At 51.4% G+C, this 16,177-nt stretch overlaps 1 protein-coding gene across 2 annotated transcripts in view; it reads right to left on the minus strand.

The window, feature by feature from the left end:
* Positions 1–6,151: 6,151 nt before the first annotated feature.
* The window catches only part of Tspan9 (tetraspanin 9), a 180,657-nt gene continuing 170,631 nt past the window's right edge, over positions 6,152–16,177 (minus strand). For both annotated transcript variants that reach the window (XM_028754395.1, XM_028754394.1), the window contains 6 exons: positions 11,998–12,189; positions 11,665–11,739; positions 11,348–11,449; positions 10,657–10,788; positions 10,155–10,238; positions 6,152–9,388 (listed from right to left, as the gene is read on the minus strand). In XM_028754395.1, the coding sequence (XP_028610228.1) occupies positions 9,317–9,388; positions 10,155–10,238; positions 10,657–10,788; positions 11,348–11,449; positions 11,665–11,739; positions 11,998–12,189 (657 nt within the window). In that variant the 3' untranslated portion in view covers positions 6,152–9,316. The remainder of the gene's footprint in view (positions 9,389–10,154; positions 10,239–10,656; positions 10,789–11,347; positions 11,450–11,664; positions 11,740–11,997; positions 12,190–16,177) is intronic.

Here is a 16,177-nt window from a genome sequence, read left to right on the forward strand (position 1 = left end):
CATCCTTTTCTATATGACTTGGGGTGGTTCTGCTGTCTGCTGGTAACTAGCATTTATTCATTTAAATGACTCCAGACATGGCTCCAGGTGGACGTCAAACCTCCCTCATCCTTTCCCTCCTGCTTACGGACCTGTGAAACCTGCTCGTTTCCCACACCAGTACTGACAGAAATTCCAGTGAGCTCATTGTTAGGAAGCCAGATGGGCTCAAGGGTCCAGCTGGCCCATGGATGTGAATTATCAGATGTTCTACAAAGACAGAAGTTGCCTTAACCTACCGCTTATGGTGAAACTCCAGATGTGGGAGCTGCCTCTCCACTGACCAGTGTATGCTCGGTGCCTTGTCTAGCGGACACAATAATAAAGGGCTTTTACCACAGAGTGCTGATCTGGTGTTGGAAGGAGACCCCGGGTCCTCTGTTCACAGAATGCATTGAGCCCCCGCTGAAGCTGCTGTGTTGGTCATGGCTTCCCTACGGCACCTGCTGACTACACCATCAGCAGCTGGGTGCGGCTCATTCGGCATCTCACCGTTTACTAGTGCGGAATGATCTCTGCCGCTTGCGAGTGTCATCAATCCCACATTTCAGGCTGTTAACAAGGGCAGAGCTGAAGCACGCGTGTTCTGCTTCCAGCTTCCGGTCTTCCATCAGGGAGCATGTTCACACTTTCCTGTGAGGCATACCTGCTGCCTTTGTGACACGAGCTGGCACTGAATCTGCCTCCTCCTATGGCAGTACTTTAGAGGCCAAGACAGGAGGATTGCTAAACGTTTGAGGCCAGACTGGGTTACTCAGTGAGTTCCAAGCCACCCTGAGCTAGTGTAGCAGTCTGCTAAAGGAAAGAAGGAAGGAAGGAAGGAAGGAAGGAAGGAAGGGAAGGAAATTCAGGACACATGCGATGCCTCCACAGGTAAAAGCTCTTGTTGCAAAAACCTGACAGCCTGAGTTGGATCCCCAGAACCCACAGCAAAAGGAGAGAACCTAGTCTCTAAGGCTGCCTTCTGACTTCTACATACACGCTATGGATCATGAGTACCCACTAGCATCTCTCTCTGTCTGCCTCTCTCTCTCTCTCTCTCTCTCTCTCTCTCTCTCTCTCTCTCTCTCCCTCTCTCTCTCTTACACACACACATACATGGGGGGAGGGGAAGTCAGAGAGTGGGGGGAATGAAACAAGCCAGATGTGGTGGGTGGTGCACACCTTTAAACCTCCCACTTAGGAGGTAGAAATAAAAACATTTTATTGTCTTCTCTCTCATTGGAGTGAACTCTCTGCTCATCCTTCAGCATTTCTATGAGTGTGCACACAGGCACATATGTGCACAGACACACCCAAGGAAAGTAAGTGGCATTGCACACTCTTCCCCACTGCAGACAAGCAGCACCAATGATGTTCACAACTGCTGTCACTAATGGTGGCTCACAACTGCTGTCACTAATGGTGTTCACAAGTGCTGTCTAAACTGCCCTTGCAGCTGACAAGGAGGGCAGGCGGCATGAGCAATGACAAGGTCTGCCTGGGGGCTTCAGGCTGGCTTGTCATGTGCTACTACTTCCCAGCAAATGCCCGTACCTTATAGCATCCCTGGGTTGTGGACACTGCCTCTCCACAGCGGCTAAGAGGGTGTCCTAGGGAAGATGCACACGGAGCCTGAAGCTCTTTTCTGCCTAGTTATAAACACACAGGGATCACCTGCTACAATGTCCTGTTTCTGCCTCGGGTTGGAACTGTAATGAGTCCAGCAGGATGGAGACAACAGCCATGGGCCCAGGCAGAGCCTTTGCATCAGGCATTTGCATCTATCCTGTCCATCATCCAGGGGCAAACACCATCACTGCGTAAGAATCTCACAAAGCCAGTGCATTGCTTTTCTCATTGCTGTGACAAAACGTCTGACAGAAATAACCTCAGAGAGGAAAGCGTTCTTAGAGTTCATGGGTTCTGAGGAATTTCAGCCCATCATCTGGGAGACACATCAGTCTGTGGCAGTGGCAGCAGTGGTGGTAGCTTGTTCACATGGTGACTGGGCAGGAAGCAGAGACTGACACAGGTGGGGTGGGGGTTGGGGAGGACTAAGTATGATCTTCAATGACTTCCTTCCTGTAGATGGACTCTTCTTGAAGGCTCCAGGTGCTGACCACAAGACCCAGTCAGAAACTTCCTCAACCAAGTAACCTTTGCCCAGAGCTGCAGAGAGGGACCAGCCCATGTCCTGAGCCTCTCCAGAGGCATCTCAGTTCTCTGTTGGCCTCTTGGGGGGGGGGGGACCACGGGGGCACTTCTTATGGGGGAATCTTCAGGCAAGAGAGCTGGTCCTGCAGGCAGTCCTGCAGAGTATTGCTATTCCTTTTCTTGGCTTAAGGAGACAACGGGCCATCTCAGGACTGTCAGACTCAGCAAATCCAGACAGCCTCCCAATCTTGCTGAATGCTTGAAGGACTGGGAGCAATGTCAATATTTTTGTGTCTCAAGGACATTTATTTAATCTGACTTCTGCAGATTATTGAATGGTGCTGCTGAGCCAGCGGATGCCTTTCCAGTAAGCTCTGTTTGGCTTCCTCTCTCCCTAAAAACATCTACACCCTTTTCCATATCGCCCTCCTGGGTCCCAGGCTGATGATTTTCTGTGGATCCTGCCTTTAGTTTGGGGACTCGGTATTTGTACTGGTCCAGGAACAAGTTGGATGTCTCTCTACCTTCTTGATTATTTTTATTTTATATGTGTGGGTGTGGTTGCCAGCGTGTGTCTGTTCATGGTGTGCATCCCTGGTGCCCACAGAAGCCAGAAGAAGGCTTCAGATCCCCTGTAGCTGGAGCTACAAATGGTTGTGAGCTGCCATGTGGGTGCTGGGAATCAAAACCTCTGGAAGAGCAGACAATGCTTTTAAGTGCTAAGCCACCTCTCCAGCCCCTCTAAGTTTAATAGTGTGCATTCATCGTATTAAGGGAGGTTTAGATCATATTGTGGCCCTTCCTCTCATGTCCTCTTTCTTCTCTGTCACTGGTTCCTCCCTTTTATATTTCCTTATAGCTTTATTTTTTAATAAAATCTAGATTACACATACCAAAAAAATGTGTGATATTTGTATGAATCTGTCTTGTTTAGTACCATGATGCAACTGTGTTCTGGCCAATGACATGATTTTGCCCTTTTAAAAATTTTCAAAGATTTATTTATTTTCATTTTTATGTATATGTATATTTTTCCTGTATGAAGACATTTGCACCAGATGTGCGCCTGGTGCCCACAGAAGTCGGAAGAGGATTTTAGATCCCCTCAGACTAGAATTATGAATGGTTGTGAGCCACCATGCGAGTGCTGGGAACCATACCTGGGTCCTCTGCAAGAACAGAAAGTGTTCTTAACTACTGAGCCATCTCCCCCACTCTCGTGATTTTGTTCTTTATGTTGGATGAAGCTTAGTGGAACATAAATTCTTTTATGTCATCTTCACATATCTGTATGATGGGCATTATTTTCACTTTGTTGATAGCAAAGTCAAGACAAGTTCAGAGACTGGCTGAGGCTCCCAAGGACACCTAGTGCAGAGTAGAAAGTGAATCCAGTTCTTCCATTCCCAAATTACAGCTCTGCCTCTCTCCATAGAATTTCTCTAATGGCAAAACTTAGACGAGAAAGGTGTCTGGGATCTGGAGAATCTGAATGGTGTTTGTGGGAATGTTTTGCAAGTATGAGTTGCAGAACAAACACAGAGATCCAGCTATGTCACACACAAAAAAATCTGCCACCTCTTACAGTCAGGGCCAGACAATATGATCTCTCTGCTGTGGTTCATCTTTAGTGTCAACTTGACTGGGTTTAGAATCACCATGGAAACACCTCTGGACATGTCTACGAGGATGTAACCGAGAAGACCCACCCTGAATGTGGATGGCTCCATTCCATGGGTTGGGATCCTGGACTTTGTTAAATAGAGAAAGGTATGGTGAGCGCCAACGTTCACTCTCTCTGCCACCTGACGACAAACACAGTGCAGCCAGCCCGCTCACATCCTGCCATCATGCATTCCCTGTCATGATGGACTGCACCCGCAAACTGTGAGCCCAAAGGAACACTTCCTTCCTTAAGGTGCTTCTATCAAATAAATAACACACACATCTATCAGTGCAAATGACTGGTCACCTGCCGGTCCATGTTGAGTGTGATGCAGGGTGAATGGAAACGCTCCCCTGCCCCAGGAGATCTAATCAACTACCACAGCTCATCTCTTGTCTAAATCCCTGCAGGTAAGCTGTCCCTTCTCAGCCAGTATCTCACTGAAAGCCAAGGCTAAACACCTAGATTTGGGCTTAAAAACCTCAAGTTTCTATCCCTCCTGCATGGAAGTTTGGGCTCTTGACCTGGTTCATGAGGTTGTACAGAGAGGGACCTCTCCCTCCAGACACTCTCCTTCTACCCGATGCACTCAGACACTCCCTTGCACCCCCTGGTTAATTATTACTTTATTAGCCTCGACAGAATCTCCTCTAGAAGGACTCTCACAAGGCAAGTTGGGGTCATGGCTTGACCCCTACAGCCATCCTGAATCCTGAGAATATCATTACTAGTGTAACCTTGTAGTTTCCACTGTGACCCGCCCCCTCCACTTTAGATGGCTGGCTCTGTGGGCAAAGGTCAGCTCCGTGACATTCACCCTTGGAGTAGGTATTAGGTGCCAAGTTTGAATCCATGTCTGTGGGTGACTCGGCATCTTGTCTATGCTGTCCTGGTCTGGCTCCCGAGGTCTGGTAGCATTGTCTGTGGGTGCCAGGCCTGTTTAGCTATCCTTTCTAAGCTGGCCTTTCTTGTTTCACTGAGCACAGAGGGGAGGCTGTTCTCCCACATCACAGGTTAATGGGGGAATCAATCAAGAGGTCTCCAGAGTAATCTAAGCCATTCTTTCCCATGATCCTCTTGACTTTATACCTGTCATCAGAAGACTCTGGAGGCCCCTGAATATTCTGGTTTGGCTCATTTACCCACATTACTAACAAAGGGTTTACTGTGTCGTAGTGAACCACCAGTAGACAGCACACTGACCTGGCAGATAACAGCAAATGTGGCCATATCCTGGGACAGGTGTAGGAGCAAAGGGACAGATGAGAAGTAGCTTCCTTGCCAATTCCTATGACCCAGCTGACTGTCAACTGATGGGGATTACCCAACTCCTTACTCTGGATAAGTCTAGGGAGATTCCCAGGGACTCTAGCTAGACCTTTGGACTTAACCCAAAACTTGAGATAAAGTACTGCAGGTTGATGCTTTGGGACAACGTGGTGTCAACCTGGCCACTCCTTGGAGGGAGGGAGGGAGGGAGGGAGGGAGGGAGGGAGGGAGGGAGGGAGACACTGCTGCACATCTCGAGGGGTTTGGGGGTGCCTCATCTCCATTTCGTCCTCTAGATGCCTGCCCTTGTTCTATCTCTGCCTCTTCGCTGGAGATAGTGGCACTCGGTGACCCAGGACAAAGGGAACTCTCGGCTGTCTTCATCTGCCTCAAAGATAGAACCCAACTGGGGCAGCAGGAGACTCTGACACCAGGGAGGTGTCGAGGCCCCCAGGACTGGCTGACATGCCTGCCAGTCAAGCTATGCTTGTGCCTCCTCCATGACCATCCTCAGACTCCTATTTCCAGACTTCCTTGGAGGGTGTCTGAAGCTACCCCAAAGGATGTTAGCTGAGACAAAGGATATCATGAGGTTCCTACACTCCTGGAAAAGACGCTATCCCCAAAGGAACCTTCATAAGCAGCAGAGGGATTGGGATAAGAGTGCACCTATCCTCACAGCCTTCACCCAGAGGAAGTAAGGGCCTGCTTCTCACTCCTCCTACAGGACCAGCCAACTGTGGGTGACACTGAGGTGACATTTCACTGAGGTGAAATGACAGCCTCTCAAAGAGAAGGGTTGGGTCACTGGAAACTCCTGATTAAGCTTGTGTCAGTCACCAAGCAAGAGATCTATGTGTTAGGATTCCCCGGGCCTCCATAGAGGGGACAGAGATCCATTCACCCTGGCAAATCTGAATCCTGGGCCACAGGAGAGATGAGGTCCTCTTACAGGGGCCTGACTGCCTGGTCTTCCTCTGGGTTCCTCCATTCTGGTCACGGCCCAGGAAGAACACACACCACTAAATAACAGTCTGCTCGTGCTTTTGACACATGATCAGTTTTTATTTAAAAACATGCTAAAAACATGGTGTTCGTTAAAGCGGGACCTGGGATGAAGGAAATGCAGACAAGGCATTGCAAGCAGAAAGTGCATTCGAAACCAATAAGCGTGCACTCCTGGCTCTCTGGCCACCCAGGGGCAGCAAGGCAAGTGGAGGCCCAAAGGCCTCACTCCTCCAGATGCCCACTCAGAGAGGGGAGGCCAGAACGCCACCATCGTGGAGGAGGGGAGGGAAATGAGAAAACAGGAACATGAGAAGGGATGCCAGGGGTCGTGGGGCAAAGAACAGACCCCAAGCATCTGGCACCCAGCTCCCTGTCCTGTGCCATGTCCCTGCTAGTTAGCACCTCCACCAGAGGGTGGGCAGGGGTCCAGAGAGGAGAGGACAACCAATTCCATCCACCTGAAGTGAGCTGGAGGCTTGACCACTTAATTCTAAGTCAGGTCAGAGCAGTGTGCAAGGGGGACAGCTGAGGTGCTGGTCCAGACTGGTGGAGACACAGAATGACTCTGTGCCAGCTCAGAGTATAGAGGTGCAAGGAGACATGTACCTGACATCTGTCAGTCATGGAGAGCAGTTTCCAGACCCTACCCTCTGAGCCCCACTGCCAGTCAGTTGGCTGTGGAGAAATGCCAGGGGCTATGTCAGGCATTTCCTTGAGGTCATTTGCAAACCATGAGGACTTTCTGAGTCAGGTCTGTAAATTGCTTGTGCGGGACCTGAAGGAAATGGCTCTGTCTTAGGCCAGGGAGGCCACAGGTAAAGGAGGTCTGGTGGCAGGACCTCAGTGAGCTCAGAGCCAAGAGTATCGGAGAAGACCTGAGGCACCTCCTCTGGCCTTACTCGGTGTGGTCTTCATTAGCATATAAGGGCCATTCCCCCAAGATAAGCAAGGGTCTCAAGACATCCTCTCTGTGCCTGGAGACCTCTGCCCCATGAAGACTCTGCAGATGACTACACAGCCACACACAGCTAAAACCAAAAAAAAGGCGGTTTGGGACTTATGATCTGGCTCTGCTGAACAGGCAGGCGATGTGGGCATGGTGAGGGTGGGGGACTTTGGCTAAGGCTCCAGGGACCAGCACCACCCTGAAGCACTCTAGAGCTGTGACGAGGCAGGGAGGGGAAGTGCCTCCTAGAGTACTGGGACCTCAATGTTGATGTTAATGAAAGTTTAAACACCCATAGATGGGCATAAACAAACCCACCCTATCCATAATGCAGCAGGTGCCACGCTTGTTTTCTGACTGTTTAATGGGTCTACCTGAACTCTGCATTTTGGAGGTTCCAGGGAAGTGGCTGCCATTCCTCCAATAGACCACAATTCCACCTCCTGGAACTGGCAACTTCTGGGACCAATCTGCTGAGAGCTCCCTGTTCTCCTCTCTCACCTCCAAAACTTGAATCTTGAACATATTGAAAGTTCCACACCCCTGGTCATCCACTGTCTGTTATTCAAGGAGGTCAGAGGGGTTATAGGTTGGTTGGATATCATGACGAGATCAGGGAGGACCTGGCCTGGTGGGAAATAGTGGGAAAGAACCAAATGGCACGAGAAAAGCAGCTACCACATGAAGGCCTGAGAATGAGGTGCTCTGGATCCCAGTGGGTGCTCGGCCAGTCCCACAGGCCCTTGTCTTTATGGAAGGACACGGTGGGTATCAGTGCCAGCAAGACTCCTGCTACAGCTTGAGATAAAACCTGCCTCCATCTCCCATGCCAAGCACTGGGCATCTAATGAGGGCCTTCTCTCCAGTGCTGTGGGGGCAACAGAAGACTGACTTCTCAGAGTTTCTGTATCTTGTATCTTTGAGGTTCCATGGAATATGATGCCTGTCCCGCAGTGTGGACAGCAGTGGATCCTAAGGAGGAATGGTCCTGAGACCCACATGGCCCTTTTCTTTCTCCTCGGCAGGGCAGTAAGCAACTGAGTGAGTCTGGTAGGGCTGGCCATGGATGCCAGCTCTGCCTCCCTTCCTGGGTAGTCCTGAGACTCTGACAGTCTGGGCAGAGGAACATGTCTGCTTCCACTGTCCAGACCAGGGTAAGTAGAGCAGGGTCTGAACCAGAGGAATTTGCAGCAGGAATGTGTGAGAGTGACCATCTGGGATGCAGGATGTTTGTGGGTCAGGAGGGAAGCCGGCAGAGGACTGAGGGAGGAAGAGGGGGAAGGGGATAAAGAAGAAGAAGAGGAAGAGGAGGAAGAGGAGGAAGAGGGGAGGAGGAGATGCCACAGACTGTTCTGACTGCCTCTCCTCCCAACAAAGCATTTCCCCTGACCTAAGCATGCCCTGCTGATGTGGCTCCCTGGTTCAGGCAGCATCCTCTCACCCCAGAGTTGGATGCCCATGCTCTGTATCCCACCAGCCTCCTCTGGCTCCATCCATGGTCTCCAGGCCTGGCAGGGCCCCGTATCATGGCTGTACCCTCTCCCTCGAGGTGAGTCCTAGGGAAAAGGCTGGCACTTCTCACCCTCAGCCTCGTGAGTGTTGCACAGTGGTGTGTCCTGACTGAAAGCGGATGGAGGTCCTTTCTCCCTAACCATCCCCACCCACAGGAAAAGGAAACTCAAACCGTTATGGAAATCAACACAGTAAAAAGTTATAAATCAGAAAGCTAACCCTAAACTTATCTGAGAGATAATATTCCTGAATAATCATAATCAGAGTAAAATTAAAAAAAAAAGTTACACTATAGTATAAAAACCTGGGCAGGGTGCTCCAGGGGGCCTGACCTGACGGTGCCACACTGCACCCTGGCAGGCTCTCTGGCTGGGCAGCCATGGACGGCAGTGGCCTCCCTGGGGCAGACTCTCCACCCCACACAGGAACAAGTGTCAATGTGAGGAAGGCCAGAGGCAGAAACACATCGTCGGGGCTTCCTCGTTGACACCCTGCCCACCCTGGCGTCTTTGGCAAGTATGCAGGTGCAGGAATCCAGGTGCCCAAGCCCTGAGGTCTCTGCACGATGCCTTCTCCTTGGGCTTCTGCCCTCCATGAAGTCTAAGGCCAAGGATGTGGGCAGGAGAGTGCAGGCTGGCAGGTGGTGCAGGGTGGCCATCGGAGAGCAGGCAGGAGACACAACTCAGGTCCTCTTCCCTGGCACATACAGTGTCCGGGTGGAGCCAGGCGCTGCCAAACACTCAGGCATCGTACTTTTTACCCGTCCGGTGGATGTGCTGGAACAGAGTCATGGAAAAGGCCATTCCTAGGATCTGAAAGACAAGGAGAGGACTTTAAAGAGATGCTCTTGTGGCCTGAGGTCAGACCTCAGTTTCATAAGTTTGGAACTGCCCTGGAGAACCTAATATAAAGTGTGTGTGTAACCGAGTGTGCTGGAAATGAGTTGGAAAACAAAGAAACCAAGGTTTTGGAAGCTCTCCTGGAGACCCTTCAAGCCATGTGTGCAGAAGGCCACAGATCCCAAGCTACTCACATAGCAACATTTCAGGGGCACGGGGAGAAGGCAGAGTGCATACAGGACCTGACCCTCCATGGAGGTAAGAGAAGATGAGGGAGGAGAGCAAAGAAGTTAGCAGTGAGTGTGGTACACGTCATTAACATTCATGCCAACAAGCTCTGTTTGGTTCTAGAATACATGAAGTGATGTCTTTGGAAAGAAGTGTCTTGAACAACATCAAATCTCATTTATGCTCCTCAACCAGACAGAATCCTGAAAGCAGGTAGAGACACAGAGGTGCAGGCAGAGGCCACCTGTGGCTTCACCCAAGCTGCCAGATATCATTTGTAAAGCCGGTGACCCAGGGACACTGAACACCTTCAGCTCTCGTGGAGAGTGTGTCAGGTGACACCAGTTTCAACATCAGGTCCAGGGCCCTGCTAAGCACTGAGCACTGCCTTGCTCACTGCCTGTGACATCACTCAGAGCTCTGCAGTGGCTTCACTGCTGGGCTGGACACTGCGTACCACCTGGCTCAGGCTCTCACCCATCCAGAGTCGGGGCGCCCAGGGTCTCCTCACCTGCACGATGAGTATGCACATGCCCACGGTGCCCAGCACGTGCTTATTGTCATCAAACCACAGTTTCACTTTCTCATAGCAGCCCTGGGGAGGGAACCACAGGTAAGGTCCTGGCATGATGCTGCATTCCAACAGCCTGGCCCTACCTTCATTTTGTTCTAGTCCCTGTCTTTATTCTTAATTCTAGTCCCTTACTACCCTTAGGCCCTGGTCCTCCCTAGTAGCAACATCCAACCCCCAGGCTCCACTTGCAACAAGAGCTGCACTGTCCCAACCCCATCTAATCCCTTACCTTCTGAATCCCAAGTGTGGGTCCAGCACATATGTACATATATACATGCACACACACACACACACACACACACACACCCATCACTGTTGGCTTCACTCCAGTGTACCCCTCTCCCCATCCCACAGTGAACTAATTCCCGTCACTCCTCCTGCCAGGCACATCCAGTGCACATGGGACCAGTGAGCCCAAGGCACGGATATCCAGCCTCACCGTTCTCCACAAGGGAGTGGTGCTGTTGCGGCCACAGCCCTGGGAATTCTCCATGCAGCATCGATCAGGAACTGTGTTCTCCCCGAGCACTGGGTACCAGTCTGTGTAGTCAGTGACCCCACAGCACCGCATCTGTGGGAAGTGAGGCCAGATATGTCAGCCCCACCAAGGCAGCCACCCAAGAGTGCAGGGATGGGAAAAAGAACCCCTTGTCCCCTCTTGGAGCTGCAGCCAGGTCCCCAGAGATAGTAAGTGACTCTTCTTTCCTACACCAGCAGGGGGGAGGGTAAGGCTGCTGTCCTCTGGGCTGAGCAGAGGGTGGAAGAGCCCAGTACAGTACTTGTTCACCAGTACCGTGACCTCCTTCCTATGTGGTACGGACCCTCCCAAGCTGACTGCCAGGGTCTATGTGAGGTATGCATCAGGGAACAGAGACTTTATTCCTGTCACTATCAGAGCCTGACACCGGAGCCAAACGTGATCTGGTGACTCCTGTCATTCAGGCCCGCCCACTCCTGAGGCCCACATCATGTGCCTCGTGTGCGCATCTCTTCATCCGTCCCCAGTAGCATCCCATGCTATGGGCTGACTCTTCGGGTTTAGGCAAATGCCCAGTTCGGGTGGTTCTCCCAACAACTCAGGTGACCTGTGGCCTGCCCCATCCTTCCCCACGCACAGACCCTAGCCGCACCTCGGCCTGGATGATATTCCAGGCGTTCTTGAGCCCCACGTTGTTCTCGGTGTTGTACAGCCGCAGCCCCCTTTTCAGGTCCTGCTTGGCATTCTCGTTCACCTGGCAGATGACGGGCAATACCACTGGCTGAGACCAGGCCACTGGCTCTCCTCCCTAACCCATACCAGGCCAGCTGGAGATGCTGGAGCTGTGTTTCTAGACAGGGAGGGGAAGTGGCTAGGGTGGGACCCTCAGGTCTCTCTCAGCCAATGGTTCCCCTGGCCTAGCCCCGGGGCTGTGTGACCTTCCATCTCGCCCCGCTCTGCAAGGTTTACCTTGTCCATGTAGACGAAGAAGAGGATGAGCAGAATCAGCTCTGCCAGCAGGATGATCAACAAGACGATGAAGAACTGGAAAGACAAGTGCAAATGTGGGTTCAGGATAGTGGCAATGGCCAGGGTGGCTGGTAAGAGAGAACGGGAGTGGGGAAGGATGGGCAGGGTTCCCAGGCTGGGAGCATCACCTACTCCTAAGCAAACCCAGACAGACCACATATCAGAGAGAGAGGGACAGCCAGGGCTAGGGACAGAGTCTTATGGAAGCAATTTCTATGGACTTCAGTTAAGGAGCCCCGGAAAGCAATGAAGGGAACATGAGGTCCAACTTACACTGAGAAGCAAACACTTGTTTTCCTTGATGGCCCCCAGGCAGCCCAGGAAGCCTGTCACCATGACGATGGTGCCTATTGCGATGACAAGGTTGGCCGCAGACAGCGAGGGGAAGCTGGGGGAGAAGGTGGCAAAGTTGCCTTGGGACACGGAGAGCCAGATGCCCACTCCGAGCAGCCCACAGCCACAGAGCTGGAGAGAGAAGACACCAGTTAGACCAGCATCACACCAACATCCATCTCCCAGACCACTCCCCTATGCACGTCTCCCACCCCCGACACTGAGATACAAAATGATTATAAAAAGCCAGATACTGTCACAGACCCAAAGCCTATGACATGCTGCCTGACCACTGCGTGCCTCAGTCTCCCCTCCAGTGAATGGGATGAGGCAGCTTCATAAACCTCGCAAGGTCTCTCTGAAGATCAACTTCAATGAGACAAAGGGAAAACCAGAAAACTACATAAATGTGCACTCAGGTTACTCCTCTGGGCAGAGAGGACTGCCATGCTCAGAAGCGAGGCTGGGGCAGGGTTTGACTGGTTGGTCTATGGCAGAGAACCCAGGACTCTCAAAGCCAAAATCTCAGTGGGTGTTTCCCACTACCCTGAACAGAAGGGTCACGTACCCATTGTTCTCTGAAGTCTGAAAAGCAAGTCCATGGGTAGAGGGGTAGAAGGTGCTCATGGGCTGGCTAAGGGGCAGGACTCAGGAGTCCATGCTGTCTACCCATGTCCTGTCTACCCATGTCGGTGAATCTTCACTGGCATCTTGGTGGGCGCCACCATAGAAATGCACCTCTGTGTGTGTCTATGCAGGTATTTCCAGAAAGCCTTAACTGGGGCGGGAAGACCCAGCCTGAAAGGGGGCGGCACCATCCTTGTCGCAGGCTAACACACTGAGAAAGGAGCAGAGAACAAGCATTCTCTCTCTCTTCCCTAAGGTAGGATATAAACAGCTGCCTCCAAACTCCACTGAGATGCCTTCCCGACGGATGGGCCGTCCCCTCAAACTGTGAGCCACAAAAAAAACTCCAGAAGTGGCTTCTGCCAGTTTTTTTATCAAAGCAGTAAGAATGAACACACCTCACCATCCACAGAACAAACGGGTCTATAAACTGACCCTCTTCACCAGCACCCCGAGCCATAACTAAAGCCAGCAGCTCTGCCTGGGAGAGCTCCCCTGTTACAGCGGCCAACCTCCCAGCTCGCTCTGTTTTATGCTCCGTTAAGCTGACACTCTCTGCTCGGCCCTCTCCCACCCCAGCTCTAGGGAAGTGTGCTGAGTCTGTGGAGCCAATCCATCAGTCAGCCGATATTTATTGAATACCTACAACACACAGTGTTCTGTGCCAGAAAAGCTACAGCCACGTTAGAGACCTGCCTTCCAGGGGCCTCCATTCTAGCTGAACGGGAACAATGAAAATGCAGCATCTACCAGTATACAATGGCGCCAAATAACAGCTACGAGGGTTTAGAAGAGGCCATCCCTAACCTGGTCAGAGACATCAGTTGCAGGGAGCAATCACCAGAGGATAGGTGGATGTGAGAGAGGCCTGAGGCGGAAGACAAGTACTTTCCATGCAGAGTGAAAAGATGTAAGGACTCAAGAGTCACAGGTGTGGGTGTCCCCATAGCTCCACCTACCCTGGCTTTGTGACCTTACACACTCTAGGGGTGCACAGCCCTTTCCATGGAATAATATGATGGCTCTTCTTGGCTGTCCATGTGACCACATCAAAAATTAACTAAACCTCAAGAAGCTGGGTACACCTGTGAGGGATTTTTCTTTACTGAATTATTTGAGTGGAAGGACTCGCCCTGAATCCAGATCTTTTGAGGTGGGAAGATCCACCTTAAATCTGGGCCACATCTTCTGGTGGCAGCCTACATAACTTTATAAGGACACAGAAGAAGGAAGCGTTTGCTCTTTGCGTGTTTGCCTTCACTATTGCTGGCCAGTCCATGCCTTCTCTGATATTAGCACCTACTTCTTCTGGATTCTGGTATATACTAAACAGCAGCTGGGACAGCCAGCCTCAAGGACTGAACAACTACTGGATTCTTGGAGGAGATGTCCATTGTTGGAGTAGTCGGACCATAGTCTGTAATGACTCTAATAAAGCCCATTTTGGCAGTGGTGGTGCACATCTTTAATCCCAGCACTTGGGAGACAGAAGCAGGTGGATCTTGGTGAGTTTGAGACCATCCAGGTCTACAGAGTGGGTTCCAGGACAGCCAGAGTTATGTACAATGAGAGCAGCTGAAGAGTGGGGAAGAAACAGGCACAGACAAGGAATTCTACTCTCAGACACTCAAGGTGAGGGGAATGGGCATCGGCTTCTAGGAGCTGTGTTTTCTTTGCTCATTTAGCCTACAGACTCTAACCAGGCACGTGGTTATCAAACACCAGAGCCGGAGGAAGTAGTGAACAGTCCTGGCAAATACCCTGCCTAGGGAAAGGAGATTCTCATTAACACACACACACACACAAAACACAAGCACAGATAAATGAAGCGATGGAATGTCCATATAAAGAAGCAAGACCACTTCAGAAAAGCATACATCAAGTTAAGAGACCTCAAGTTAGGACAGTGCCTGTCCGCCATGGGGAACAAGCTGCCATGTGGCTGCCACAGGATGACCGCAGTGGCATGTGGTAGATAGAAGATAAAAGAGGGAACGTGCAGCCAGGGAACAGATAGAACAGGACCTTGAAAGTAGGAGGACGTGGGTGTCCTGCCCCAGGGTTGAATGTGACATGAGCTAACAGATGCTTTTGACAATCATCATGGCTGCTATTCCCCAAAGAGGCCACTGAGGGCAAGAGCCAGCCAGCACATGCAGGGACTCCTGCAATGACTAGGGGAGAGCTGGTGCCACACACCAGATGAGTCTGCAGAAGCAATGAGACACGGTCCCATGGGAGACAGGCAGTGTTCAAAGTGAGCTGGGTTTCAGGACTGAAGAGAATTCTGAAAAATAGGGAAATTTTCAGAATGGCCCAGCCCAGATCCCTCTGCCCCCCACACAATATTTCTAAGCCATAGATGATTCGAGGAGCTGTAGGGGACCAGAGGAAGGTGGCTTCTGCACCAGAGCGACCTCAAGTGAGACCACATCGAGGTTCCTAGGATTCTACACTATCACCTCAAAGCCTTGTAGCAGGAATGGGTGTGCGCGGATGCCCTCTGTGACCACTAGGTGGTGCTCCAGTCTGGTTCAGAAGCTTGTTGGGTTGGCCTGTGATGCCCTAAACTTGCATGCAGCCTGTCACCCAGACTTTCTTCAATCTGGTCAGTTTTCTGAGCTGCCGTCTCAATTTTTCTTTCATTAATCATACCCTGGAAAATTCATGATTTTGAACCAAAGATTTATGGCTCTATAAATCAGACCCTAGAATGAGTAACAGAATACCCTCAGGGCAGGTACTTCTTTGGATTGGAGGAGCCTGGCCTGGGGACTCCTGGGGCTGTAAGATGCCCCCACCATTGTGCTGTTTCTGGCCTCCAGGGCACCTATGTTAAGGCAGAGCCTTTTCCATCTCGCTCATCGGGAGCAGGTCTGCTGGGTCCCCTGTACTCTTGGGGAGCTCCTGTGGTGTCCAGGAGCATGTCTATAGGAAACCTTAGCAGGTCAGAGCCTTCCTGGGCCACGTTTCTCCCAATTGGCTTTCTGGCTTCATACCCCCAAGCCAAGCTCTGCAGACATCAGCTCAGGAGCCTTCTTCCAGTGAACTCCCACACTCGTGTCTCATCTTCCTTCCCGTCTGACGTCTCACCAGGCTGAGATCCAGGCAGTCATAGCATAGGAGAACCGGAGCCTGACTCCTGGACAGCCTCCTTCCAAAGCCCTCAGACCCACTCCACCCCTACTAGGCCCTCTTTAGTTCTCTCAGGCAACCTGCTGTACCACAGAGCATGCATAGTGAGAGCCTCGTCCTTGGGGTCTCCTGTTGACATAAACATTCTACTACATGACCCAGCCCCACCTGAGGCTCCAGGCAAGAAGAAAACAAAGACTGGGGCAGCATTTTCCAGCTAATGACCCTGTCTTGAGGCCCCTCCACAGGCCAGGCACCAGCTAATTCCTTGAGAACACTGCTGCTAGGGAGAGCACTCATATTCTCCCTGGTGACCCTCAAAAGGATGGTAAGATGTCAGACTCTTTGGGAGGTTTCA

Source organism: Grammomys surdaster, unplaced genomic scaffold (assembly GCF_004785775.1).
Source record: "Grammomys surdaster isolate TR1022 unplaced genomic scaffold, NIH_TR_1.0 126013, whole genome shotgun sequence".
Classification (NCBI taxonomy): domain Eukaryota; kingdom Metazoa; phylum Chordata; class Mammalia; order Rodentia; family Muridae; genus Grammomys; species Grammomys surdaster.